Source organism: Sceloporus occidentalis, unplaced genomic scaffold (assembly GCF_023333645.1).
Source record: "Sceloporus occidentalis isolate IW3139 unplaced genomic scaffold, rSceOcc1.0.p SCAF_12, whole genome shotgun sequence".
In the NCBI taxonomy this organism is placed as follows: Eukaryota; Metazoa; Chordata; class Lepidosauria; order Squamata; family Phrynosomatidae; genus Sceloporus; species Sceloporus occidentalis.
The window spans coordinates 20,939,422-20,953,051 of record NW_028316992.1 but is presented as its reverse complement, the minus strand read 5'-3'; the positions used below and the strand labels follow the sequence as shown (position 1 = coordinate 20,953,051).

The window sequence follows — 13,630 nt, the reverse complement described above, 5'->3', positions numbered from 1 at the left end:
CATATATAAAATGTCTTACTTCAGAAGATATTCCCATGTGCTGTTCATTAATCGCTGTATGGGTATACTTCAAGAAGGACCATAGCATCTTCTAAGTCTGAATGTTTTTAAAGCAGCCAAGTAGGTTGAGCTGATAGCATCCCCATAATTCACAATAGCAGGGTTGAAGCAGAGAAGTACCAGCTTGCTACATGAAACCAGGGTGGGTAGGATTCAGGTCCATGTTTGGTGAGGGGTTGTTTAGTAATAAATATTAAATGTCTGATGAAAATGTGAATACCTCATAGCGAATGGCACCCTAGGCATTTCATGACCAAAACAGACTGTACTGTTCCTATATTTGCTACACAATTCTGCTTTGGAATTTAGTGAGTTGATACATGGTTCAGAGAGTCACAATGGTTAGTAAAAATAAACTTGATCCAGAGATGGGAAACTTTGCTCTAGGCAAGACGTAGCTTAGAAGAGCATGTATGTTGCTAGTGTGTTCAGTTTTGCTTTCCCTTTATCCACAAAAGTACAGAGGAGAAGGAATCATACTGTAGCATGCCCCCCCCCCCATTATGTTTGAAATACCTCGCGGATTTGTCTGCATTTGTTACTTTTCTCCTTGCAGAAATAATTGAACACATCTTCTGAATCAAGAAATACTGTTGCCACCATGAGTCAAGCAAACAGCAAAGATCCAGAATTTATCTCCTAAAACTCTAGCTCCTAAATGTCTCTATCCACACTCACACCCATATACTCTCCATGCTTGCTCCTCACCCCCACCCCCTTTCTTTCTCTTTCCTTCCCTCCTCCTTGGCAATTCCTTTGAAAGCTTTTTTTAAAGCTAATTGCCATTCAGTTAGAGGAGGATTAACCCTTTCTTTCCTAGCTTTGACTGCCTCTCCCCAATTCCTATAATGTAGCAATTAGGGTCTATCATCCCCTTTTAAGAAAAGAAAAAAAAGCTTCCATTTGTCTGTTTGTAGAATGGCCCAGGTTTAATACCAGGGATAATAAAAGCAAAATTATTGCTTGATTTGAATAATTTGGTATATTCCTAGTGCTACCCTTTCTGTGAGGCACAATCAAATTCCTTCTTGGAACAACACGGCTTTATGTTGAGGGCAGTCAGCTTCTACAAATCTGAGGGCAGATTTTATCCACAACATGCCAGGATATTGTCACTGCCACTGTCACTGCTGAATTTGAGAAACTGGAACTTGTCCAAAGGAGGGTGACTAAAATGGTGAAGGGTCTGGAAACCATGCCATATGAGGAATGACTTAGGGAGCTGGGGGTGTTTAGTTTGGAGAAAAGAAGGTTAAGAGGTGATATGCTAGCCCTGTTTAAATACTTGAAGGGATGTCATATTGAGGAGGGAGCAAGCTTGTTTTCTGCTGCTCCAGAAACTAGAACACAGAACAATGGATGCAAGCTACAGGAAAAAAGGTTCCAGTTTAACATTAGGAGGAACTTCCTGACAGTAAGGGCTGTTCGACAGTGGAACACACTCCCTCGGAGTGTAGTGGAATCTCCTTCCTTAGAGGTCTTTAAACAGAGGCTGGATCTGTTGGGGATGCTATGATTGTGAGCTCCTGCATGGCTTGGGGTTGGATTGGATGGCCCTTGTGGTCTCTTTCAACTCTATGATTCTATGATTCTGTAATTCTATGGATTTGTCATGGCAGCCCCTGCAGAAATAAACCTATGCTTTTACTTCAAAATAAACAGTATGTACCTTGCCACCAGTGACAGTTGCACTCCCAGAAATTTCCCATCAGGAATTGACATGTCTTGTTTATTAGGCTAATAGCACTTCTAGGTCACACCCCAAAGTTTTGCTAGCCTGAAAAATAAGGTGTGGGCATGACATGGGTCTTGTTTTAAATTAATAACAGGGAAAGGAAGCTAGTTTTTGCAGAAGCAGTGTATTCAGCAGAGGGGTGGGGAGGTAAAGTGGATGAGAGAAGTACGTGGGGCCTGTACATGGCATGAATGCCATGGCAGGTTTACGCCATGACATTTTTTTGAAATGAGAATGTGTGCCTTTGTTTTTCTGAGGACACTGTTTGTGTGTCTGTGGGGTAGTTTTCCTTGCATTCCTGCCTTGTATAGGGCTGGGATGGGAGAGAGCATATGGTTTGTATGTACATTCATCCATCCACACATTTGCCTCTGACTTTTGCAGATTTGATTATACATGGATTTTATTAATATGTCTCTAGCAATATTTAGATCCTCCCACACAAGCCTGTGGTCAACTTTAACCTAAAATTGCACCGAAGAACATAGAGATTGCTGGAGAGAACACTCCACTAGACATTTGTAGCTCCTCCAGAGCAATTCTCTGGTCAATTTCTGGCAGATATTGACCATAGACTTGCACTGGAGGACCTGGAGATTCCTAGGGAGGTGTTCTCTCAGGTAAAAACATAGTGTTTTTGTTATTTGCGGTTTTCCACATTGACGGGGGTACTGTGCCCCTAACCCATCAAATGTGGAAGGACAAGTGTAATCTTAATGATGAAGTAAATACTGGTGTGCTGGGATTCTTGCTCCTAAGACTACTGTCCTGTTTCCTTTAATATGCTCAGATGGTGATTATCTGGTAACCCAGATCTGTATGCATTAAGACCTCTAAGCTCCTCAGTCTTAGATTAGTACCGTCATTTCTCTTCATTCATTTACATCACCTGAGCATTGGCTTGCCCTGCTGAGTGCTGTCTTCCTTAATCATAATGGATGAAAAGCATTCCTTAAGTGTGGCCTTTTCTTTCCTGGAAGTTGGCATGAAGCAATTGGATTTTCATCCTGCAGTAGTGCCCTAGGCATTCTTCTCTAGCCATTTTCATGTTCTATGCAAGATTAAATTCCATTCAGCAATATGTAATCCCATATTTTATTTATCTTTTGACTCTCTTAGTCACCATGAGCCTTTGGGATGAGGTGATGTATCTGCAGAAACAATGGAAGTGGGAGTGTGTGTTAATGAAAGTGCAGCTGTAATAGCCTACTATACAAATTGGCTTTTGTTTCATGAATAAAATGTCAATTTATAACCCTTTAACTCTTTCTTTTCAGCCTACAATCCAAATTTCAATGACAGTTGCTGGTTCAGACCTTGCAACCATTTTAGCAGCACAAGAAAAGCTCCGAATTGGTTCATGATCAAGGCCATTCCCAATATTCCTTTGTTTCCTAACATGCCCATAATACTTGCCAAAATCACAAGTAGTATAACCTCTCCTTGTGATTTCAGTGATGCATTTTTGAATAAGTTCAACAACAATTCTGTAGTTTGTTAAATCTGCCCCTCACTGCGGTATTTACATTGCAACCCTACATGTGCCTATTTAAAAGTAAGTCCATTGCTTACTCCCAGATAATTGGGTATAATAATAATAATAATAATAATACATTTTATTTGTATTTTCCTGCCTCTCCCGATGGATTGAGGCAGGATTACAACCATAAAATAGCCACAAAACAACAATAACATCCAATTTACACACAATAAAACAGCAAGTCACCTAAAAACTCAATTCAAGACAATAAAAACATCATTTAAAATGCACAATTGTGATCAGAAGTGGGATTTTTTCCCTTAAGTTCTTTATAAGAGGTCAGGTGGGTAAGCCCACCAGAAGAGATCCGTCTTAAGTGCTTTCTTGAAGGCATCTAAGATGGTGATAAGACGGATCTCTTCCGGCAAGTTGTTCCATAACTTGGGGGCTATGGCTGTATACGGCGGATTAGGTAGGTAGGTATGGGATTGCTGGCCAGGTTGTATATAGTGGTGAGGGGATGTTCAGGTTATGTATTTGCTATTAAAACCCTTTTATGAGGAAAAGCTGTGCGTTTAACATGGCTAGTCATCAGTGCAGCTAATATAGCATTGTATGGTATTGCTTCTGTCTGGAGTTGTCAATTTACATTCTACTTTATGTTCTCCTTTTCAGTGCCTTCTCCTAGTGCCTTGATGGTAGACAATCCTACATCATTTGGAAATGCAAAGGAAGTTGTAGCAATCAAAGACTATTGCCCAAACAACTTCACCACCTTGAAATTCTCCAAGGGTGACCACCTTTATGTCTTAGATACCTCAGGAGGTGAGTGGTGGTATGCTCACAATACCACAGAGATGGGCTACATCCCATCATCCTATGTCCAGCCTATCAATTACCGGAACTCTTCATTGACAGACAGTGGAATGATAGACAATCTTCTCGAAAGCTCTGATGAAGGAGCCAAAGAACTTGATCTCCTCGGAGACTGGACTGAGGCAAAATGGAGCTTAGCCAAAAACAATCCATTCTTGAATAACAAACAGAGTAACCCGTTTCTCAATGGGAATTTGCAGACAATTCCCAACAGAGAAAATGAATCTTTCCTCCATACTCCAGTGGATTTGTTGCTCTTTGACACAGGAGTGCCTACATTTACAGGGTCGAGCTCTGCAACAAACAGTAGTGTCGGTAACCATCTTGATGAGATTCCATCAATGAATGGATTTGATTTTGAGCAGCCAAGCAGACGGGACAATCCTTTTTTCAGAAGCAAGCGCTCATACAGTTTATCAGAACTCTCAGTGCTTCAGGCAAAGTCAGAAAATGTGGCATCATCAGGCTTATTTTCTGGGCTGAAATCTCCTACCCCAGAGCAATTCCAGAGCAGGGAAGATTTCAGAACTGCATGGTTGAACCATCGGAAGCTAGCAAGATCATGCCATGACCTGGATCTGCTGGGCCAGAACCCTGGCTGGGGTCAGACACAACCTGTGGAAACGAACATAGTTTGCAAGCTGGATAGCTCTGGAGGAGCAGTTCAGCTTCCGGATACAAACATTAATATTCGTATTCCAGAAGGTCATGTGGCTGCTGGAGAGACACAACAGATCTCTATGAAAGCTCTGTTAGATCCACCTTTGGAGCTAAATAGTGACAGGTGCAGCACCATAAGCCCTGTGCTAGAGATTAAACTGAGCAACATGGAAATCCGAACCTCCATTCTGCTAGAGATGAAGATTTCAGCAGAAGTGAAGAATGACATTGTGAGTAAGAGTTTAGTAGGGATACAGTGTCTGCGGAGTGACATGAAGGAAGGCCCATATACACCAGTGCAACTCAAACAGTGCTATGGAGACACAATCCAGGTTGAGCTGGAGAACTTGGAGCCTTGTATGTACATTGCAGCCGTGGCTCAAGGACAGAACATTCTGTATCCTTACACTGTTTGGGAACACATCCTTAAAAAGGTTACTGTGGGTGTTTATGGTCCAAAACACATCCACCCTTCTTTTAAAACAGTAGTGGCCATCTTTGGACATGATTGTGCCCCAAAGACTCTGCTAGTAAATGAAGTTACACGCCAAGTACACTGTGTTGCACCTGTGGCACTACAGCTGTGGGGTAAGCACCAGTTCATCTTGGGGAGGCCTCAAGACCTAAAGCTTTGTATGTTTTCAAACATGATGAATTATGAGGTGAGAGCCAGTGAACAGGCAAAAATAGTGAGAGGCTTCCAAATGAAGTTGGGAAAAATCAGTCGCCTTATTTTTCCCATCATATCCCATGACCCTAATGAACTGTCTGACTTCACATTGAGAGTACAGGTCAAGGATGAAAAGGATGCCATCCTGACTCAGTTCTGTGTGCAAACACCCCAGCCTCCTCCCAAAAGTGCCATCAGGTCAACTGGACAGAGAAGATTCCTGAAGAAAAACGAGGTTGGCAAGATCATCTTGTCCCCTCTTGCAACTACCAGCAAATACCCAGTTTTCCAGGATCGGATAGTGGGAAGCTTAAAATATGGCAAACTGCTGAAAACAGTGGTGAGGCAAAACAAGAATCATTACCTCTTGGAATATAAGAAAGGAGATGCCATCGCTTTGCTCAGTGAGGAGAAAATTAAGTTGAAAGGCCAGCTCTGGACAAAAGAGTGGTATATTGGATATTATCAGGGTAAAATTGGCCTTGTCCATACCAAAAATGTTTTAATTGTTGGGAAAATCAAGCCAAATTATTTCTCTGGGCCAGAGCTCACCACTAGCATTTTGCTAGAGCAAATCCTGCGGCCTTGTAAATTTCTCACCTATATCTACGCGTCAGTAAGGACTTTGCTCATGGAAAACATTAGCAGCTGGCGGGCATTTGCAGATGCCCTGGGGTACAGCAACTTGCCTCTTGCTTTCTTCTGTCGAGCAGAGCTAGACAGCGAGCCGGAATGTGTGGCTTCTGTGCTGGAGAAATTGAAAGAAGACTGCAATAATTCAGACAATAAGGATAGGAAATCTTTCCAGAAGGAACTGATGTCAGTAAGTATTCTACTCACTTAGTATTCTTCAATCTAGAGTCGTTGTCAGCTCTTTAGAATTTTGTTGGGTTAAGAGTTGAGCTGAACAGTGTGTGTGGAGAAAGACCCTAAGGTTGAATATTACTCCTTGTTTAAGAAACAGACTAGAAAAACCCTCTTCATTGTTATTAGATGCTCATACTAGCCAGAAAATTATCTTGAAATGGGAATATCTAAGAGATTAAAAATTTTGTAACTAATAAATAGAAATTGTAGATTATGATCAGTGGTACAGTGGTAGATGTTGGTTCATTATGATAGTCTCTGTAAGAACAGACAAAATTGTGGGATGGTGTGTTGATCCATATTGGTAAACTAATTCTGGCAGTTTTCATCTGCAGCAGGTCTTTTGTAAAGCTCATGGCTCTTAATAGCCCATTACAGACCACAAAATTATTTGCATCGCAACAGAGATGGTTCATAATGATAGAGTGCTGGGAACAGTTCACCCATTTCAGTTATTATGACAGATAACATCATCCTCCCTGCTGACTAAAAGCTCTTGATAGTTTGACTCTACAACCCTGCCTCTACTACCAAGTGGATTGTGACCCCAAGACTCATAAGCTGCTTTAGGCTATAAATCAAATCTTAGAATTATTGTCACTTACCTTATCACTGGGGGCCTAAATACCCTAAAAGCACCAGATCCTGTCTGATCTTGGAAGCTAGGCAGTATCAGTGAACACCAAGTGCTGTAGGCTATATTTCAGAGGAAGGAAATGGCAAGACTACATCTGCATATTGCTTGCCTGAGAAGACCCTGTTCATGGGGTTGCCATAAGTCAACAGGTGACTTGAAGGCACATACACACCTACCTCATCACTGAATTTCAGAAGGTTACCTGGGTACTTGGTTATACGTCCTGTTGTCTTCGCTTGCTGAAATGGAGACCGAAAGGTGTAGTGATGGCTTATATTTACTTATTTATAAAACTTATCCCACTGTATCATAGGATCTTGGTGCAGCATACAGTATGAACTGTTCAAAACACTTCCTTGCTTGTGTATTTATTTAGTGAGACCACATAAGGTTCATTTTATATAAGCAACTGTAGCAGTAAAATGAAAGCACATTTTCTTGCAGTGTTTGTAAATGCATCCCACCTGATGAAATCCAAAGACGGTCATAGAAAGCACTATGATTTCTCCATTGTTCTGTCAATGGTTTCCTACTTGGAGGTGCATTTTAGAAACAAGTCACTTCAAATAAATGTCATTTTACTTGTGACTGTATCTGTCTCAGAAACTACTTATTAAAATTTGGTGAAAAAGTAGAGTGCAATTGACAACCAGGATTCTTGCAACTATGACATTCCTATCTTTTTTTAATGCTATTTTTTTTCCATTAAGTTAAAATGACCTTTCAAAAATCCATCTTGTTGTATGGTTGATTAATAATTTATAAATTGCCAAAAAAAAAAAAACCCTATAGAAAATTATATCTGGTCAGGACAGTATTCTCCTTTGCACACTTAGGGCTACCATCAAGCTCTCCTGAAAAGTGAACATCTCTTTTTTTTTTAAAGCTAAAAGTAGCGAGAAAAGCTGAGTTCATTGTTCAGAACAATGGCATGAGAGACTATAGTTCCTTTGCTTACAATACCTGTCTAAATGTATTTGAATTTCACAAGAGTTATATCTAGTAAGATGTCTAAAGTCTTCCAAGAAGATGTCTAAAATCGATTTCTGCCAGGACTCACCCACTCTTGGCTTAATTTTCCTTTTCTCCCATCCCACTTTTTTGTTTTAAAAAAAAGTCACTTCTTCTCAAAACCACTTTGAGATTTATTATTCTTCATGCTTCTTCATGCTCTGTAGCAAAAGAGTAGCTTTGCAAGACCTTTCATGTAATAGTATGTGTTAATAACCCAAGTTGTGATAATCTGTGTATAAATGTACAGAGATAGTATTTATGCTCAATGTAGCAGTGGTCCATACTTCAGTGTATGGGGCATCCAAAATGGGGAGCAATGCCCTCACCCCTGTTCAAACCACTTACTCTGTAGCTTGAATATAATGCATCAGCTATGTTTCTTTCATCCTCTTCTTCATCTTGGGATTTTTGTGAAAATAAACAGGGAACGAATGAGACTCATGTAATGCACCTTGGAGAGCTTCCTTGAAGAAAAGTGGGATTAAAAATGTAGTTTACATAAGGAGTTTAACAGGTGGATAATTGTTACAATTATATTTTCCCCCTCTTGCAGTTAACTTGTTCACAATTAATTCTTTAAGTCAAACACACTGAGTTGATTTCCCCAGTGTTATGATGGGGAACTAATAAAATCAGAACATGTGTACATAGTACAAGAGGCAGAATGGCAACTGCTTGCATTTCTTTTAATTTAAACAAACTGTCATAGTAATTAAAAGCTTAATATTTGTCATAGGAAAACCCTCATTTAATTATCATGACAGTTTGTTTAAAATACGGAAGCTGTCATTTGCTGCCTCTCTTGCTATGTACACACGCTCTAATTTTACTAGTTCTTTGTCAGAATACTGGGCATGTTTGATTTACAGAACTAATTATGAATTAGTATCCGTAAGAGGGGCACAGAAATAAATGCAACAAGATCTCAATCTTAGAAGAGAGAGATTAAGGGAATTTTAAATGGTTGCATGGACTGGATTTTGTAGAACAGGTAGTAAATGTTGTGTTTATTTTAATTAGATGTTGAGTAGTCTAGTTCATTAAAGTAGGAATAATAGTGAACTAGAAAGATTAATAGCAGATTGTTGACTGAGACATGAATGGGCTAATTTTAAGTGCTGGGTGAGTCACTCTACCTGACAGATAATTGATGAAGAGGGAAAGAAATGAGAAAGTTATGCTGGAGTGCTTATGACAGCTTACCTTCACTATAGAGGGACATTGCTATTCATCTGCATGTCTTTTCACTTAATGACTTGTTTTATTTTTGTGTGTTGTTGCTATTTTCAGTATGTTGTTGGTTTTCAAAAACCAAGAATGTTCAGTAATTAGTATATCCTGCCAGGTTAAGACCAGGAACACCTCGTGTTGTTGGCTCATGCTCCAGGAAAATAAAAGTTAGGGCTGATGCCTTCATAAATTTATCTCCTCATCTGTAATGATGATGCTCAGAGTCACCAACTGTGTCATGAACCCACAATTTAACCTTAGTCTTTTAAGCTCAAATCAGATGACGTGTCTGAGTCTGACAATGATGTTGTCCTGTTCCTGTATTGCCTAATGAAACATCTGAGCTTTACTATATTGCTAGCAGAATCCTCCTATGAGTTGGCCCATGCTTACGTCTGTCCCTGAAAGGGCTTCTCCTCTTCTAGCACACTTCACTGTCCTTATGAGGGTTCAATATAGAAGAGGTTTTCATGTGGCACTACAGCAGATGTGATGTAAGATGAAAGTTCAATGTTTCTTCTTGATATGGAATTATAGCACAACAGATGAGTAAAAATGTCAATTTGTTATTATGTTAAGGTTTCCAAATATGCTGCAAAATATGCTTGCTTTGGAACCTGAAATACGTAGCTGGAATAAAACAGGCTAGATAGTGTGGTGTTGTGGTTGAGAAGACGCAATAAAGGAAAGGATTAAGTACACCCTTCTGTCACACTGCTTCTTTGCTTCAAATTGGAGTCTCACTTCCCAACAGAAAACACATGTGGGTTAAGATCTGTAAACTCAGTTGTTTAATTTAGCATTGTGGGGAAGTTCCTGTGAATAGGTTTTTAGATGTTAAGAGGCATTGACCTACAAATGCATTGAAATATAAATAATTAACCAACTCACTCATACTCAAGATTAGTAAATTCCCCCATCCCCATGCTGTCATGATTCTCTATTTCTTGGAATATATTTGTAAAAATCTGGGAAACAGGTTGATTTAAAGCTTGCTTATTGCTACCATAATCAATTCAGGGATGCTAGAAGACACAAGGACAAGTATCACATGTCTGTAATATATGTTTTGTGTGTGAAATAACTAGTTACCATGAAGTAACTAAAAGCCAGAAGAATTTCATTGCAAATGTTGCAACTGAGTGAGCTCAGTTTTGTCTTGGGGGTGTTTATAAGATGGCTGACAGTGTATGAGCTATAGAAAGAAAAATGGCAGTTATTGGCAATGGTACCACACTCTGACCTCTGTTGTATTAGAAGAATTGTTCATCTAGTCCTCCCAGCTAGCAATGTAAGCAACAAACAAAGATGGGGGTGTGAAGTCGAAGGCTTTCATAGCCGGCGTCCATAGTTTTCTATGGGTTTTCCGGTCTGTGCAGCCGTGTTCTGAACTAATTTATTCCTGATGTTTCGCCTGCAACTGTGGCTGGCATCCTCAGAGGATGGTGGCATGGAAGTGTGGTGTGTGTGTGTGTGTGTGTGTGTGACCCTTGGTTGAGAGGAAGTGAATTACATGTTATCTCTGTGTTGGTCTGTTGTTGAATAGCAAGACCTCTGGGTAGGGGGATATGTAGGAGGATTTTTGTGTCTATTTACAGGCTACCAGTCCTGAAGAACACCAAAATCAAGACTTAGTCCATGCAAATGAACACCACCCAGGATCGGGGGTTTCCCCCGCAGACAAGGGATTGATAATTAAATTGGCACACATACATCCTTCCACCCTGAGGCCTTGTCATTCAACAACAGACCGACACACAGATTTGACTTGTAAATCACTTCCTCCCAACCAAGGGTCACACACATGTGTTTGTGTGTATACCTCACACACATCCATGCCACAACCCTCTGCCTTCTGAAGATGCCAGCCACAAATGCAGGTGAAACGTCAGGAATAAATTCTTTCAGAACGCAGCCACCTAGCCTGAAAAAAACACAGAAAAGATGGGGGAACTCACAGGAAAATTCCCCATACAGTACATGTGATGTTACGATATTGCATATCATTATCTTTGACCACAGGGCATGTTTGTTACGATATCAGTGTGTAATTCCAAGTTCTTTGCTTTGTGTAGCTTGAGCCAACATAAGATAGCCTTAGCTGTGGTTTTAAAACTGGCAGCCTTTTAAAGCTTTGAACAATACTCAGCTTTTCTTCAGCACTTCCAGTGGGGTTCATAGTACTTTACATTCATTACCTTGCACTTGAGCCTCACAGCAACTCTATAATAAACAGGTTGGCTTTTATGTAATATTATCCCCATGTTCCAGATAGAGGGCTGACAAAAAAAAGGCAAAGAAAAGCTCCTTTGCAGTTGCCTAGTGGGCTCCTGAGAGCAGAAACTGATACTCAAGCTGGCAGGGACGTAGCCAGGATTTTAGGAAGGGGGGGTTCCAGACTAAGTGCCACCATTATAATGGGGCTGGGGCGCGGCGGCACAGCAGCACACACCATTCATTTTTCTAATGGAAGGGGGGGTCCGGACCCCAAGAACCCCCCCCCCCTTGGCTATGTCCCTGGAGCTGGGGATTTGACCATTGATCTGCTACACCAGCTTCCAGCTCTTCCTGAGGCTGGAAGATCTGCTTAAGGGTGTTTGGGCAAGGATACTTTCTGAAATCTTAAGAAAGTGGCTGAATAAAGTTTCTAGAGGTCAGGCAACAGAACTCCAGTAGCTTGGCTTGCTCCTTGCTGCCTTGAAGAAGTAGAATAAATAAATAATGCATGCTTGCATAAATAAATAAACAAACAAACACCAACATGCTGTATTGGTTTGAGCATTGGTTTACAACCCTGTTTAGCCATGGAAACCCATTGGGTGACCATGTGGAAGTCACACTGTCTCAGCCTTAAGCTGGGCCACAGCTAACAGAATGAACTTCAACAGGGAGAAATGTAAAGTACTGCACTTAGGGCAAAAAAATGAAATGCACAGATATAGAATGGGGGACACCTGGCTTAAGGAGACAACATGTGAAAGGGATCTAGGAGTCCAAGTAGACCACAAGTTGAACATGATCAACAGTGCGATGCGGCAGCTAACAAGGCCAATGCGATTTTAGGCTGCATCAATAGAAGTATAGTGTCTAGATCAAGGGAAGTAATAGTGCCACTATATTCTACTTTGGTCAGGCCCCACCTGGAATATTGTGTCCAGTTCTGGGCGCCACAATTCAAAAAGGACATTGAGAAACTGGAGCGTGTCCAAAGGAGGGCGACTAAAATGGTGAAAGGTCTGGAAACCATGTCCTATGAGGAACGTCTTAGGGAGCTGGGTATGTTTAGCCTGGAGAAAAGAAGGTTAAGAGGTGATATGATAGCCCTGTTTAAATATTTGAAGGGATGTCATATTGAGGAGGGAGCAAGCTTGTTTTCTGCTGCTCCAGAGACTAGGACCCGGAGCAATGGATGCAAGCTGCAGGAAAAGAGATTCCACCTCAACATTAGGAGGAATTTCCTGACAGTAAGGGCTGTTCGACACTGGAACACACTCCCTCGGAGTGTAGTTGAGTCTCCCTCCTTGGAGGTCTTCAAACGGAGGCTGGATGGCCATCTGTCGGGGATGCTTTGATCTGGATTTCCTGCATGGCAGGGGGTTGGACTGGATGGCCCTTGCGGTCTCTTCCAACTCTATGATTCTATGAAGGCAAAGGCAATACACTCCCTCCACTGCAGTAAATCTCGCCAAGAAGATCCTGTGATAAGTTTGTCTTAGGGTCACCATAAGTTGGCACACAACAGCAACATGATAAGTAAGTGTGCTGAATTAACAACATTCTGCTTACTCCACTAATGGGTTTTTGTTGTTGTTGTTGTTGTTTTGGACTTAGTGTAGATTTAAAAAGAAAAAAAGAATACTGACAACTGTGACAAACCATCCATAGGCTAATTTACATAAAATCAGACTTCTGGAAGTGAAAGTTTGCCCTTTTTCAGGATGTCACCCAAACACATACTATATGTGCATTAAAATATATTCTTCCTACGCGCTTTTGAAGTAGAGGTTGAATGTCAAGTCTCCTTCTTTGATGTACTGCCTGCTGTTTTTCTGTACAGCAAACACTTCAGTTAATAAATACCCCAGAAGGGCATTGTGAACTCAAGAGCTTTGAGGCAAGGGAAAGAATAGCGCAGCAGCCGACAGGCAGGTGGAGTGGTGGTGGAAACAGAAAAACATTGAGGGAAATGATTCATCTGTGTTTTAAAAAAGAACACTGTTTTATCAGAAATGCAGACAGTGCATCTGGGAGACCCTGGTAAAGAGTTTAATTGCCTTTTGTCAAATTTGCACATCCCAGCAGGAGTGTGATAATCACTTTAATGGCACATGGACTATAATGCAATTATTGTGAGTTATTAAAGGCCAAGCATGATGCCGATTCTGATGGGATGCAGATGGG

At 40.9% G+C, this 13,630-nt stretch overlaps 1 protein-coding gene across 1 annotated transcript in view; it reads left to right on the top strand.

The window, feature by feature from the left end:
- LOC149305366 (SH3 domain-binding protein 4-like) overlaps nt 1–13,630 on the top strand; it is a 62,587-nt gene that overhangs the window by 38,506 nt on the left and 10,451 nt on the right. Inside the window, exon 3 of the mRNA XM_089478007.1 lies at nt 3,951–6,304. Coding sequence (XP_089334133.1) covers nt 3,951–6,304 — 2,354 coding nt within the window. The remainder of the gene's footprint in view (nt 1–3,950; nt 6,305–13,630) is intronic.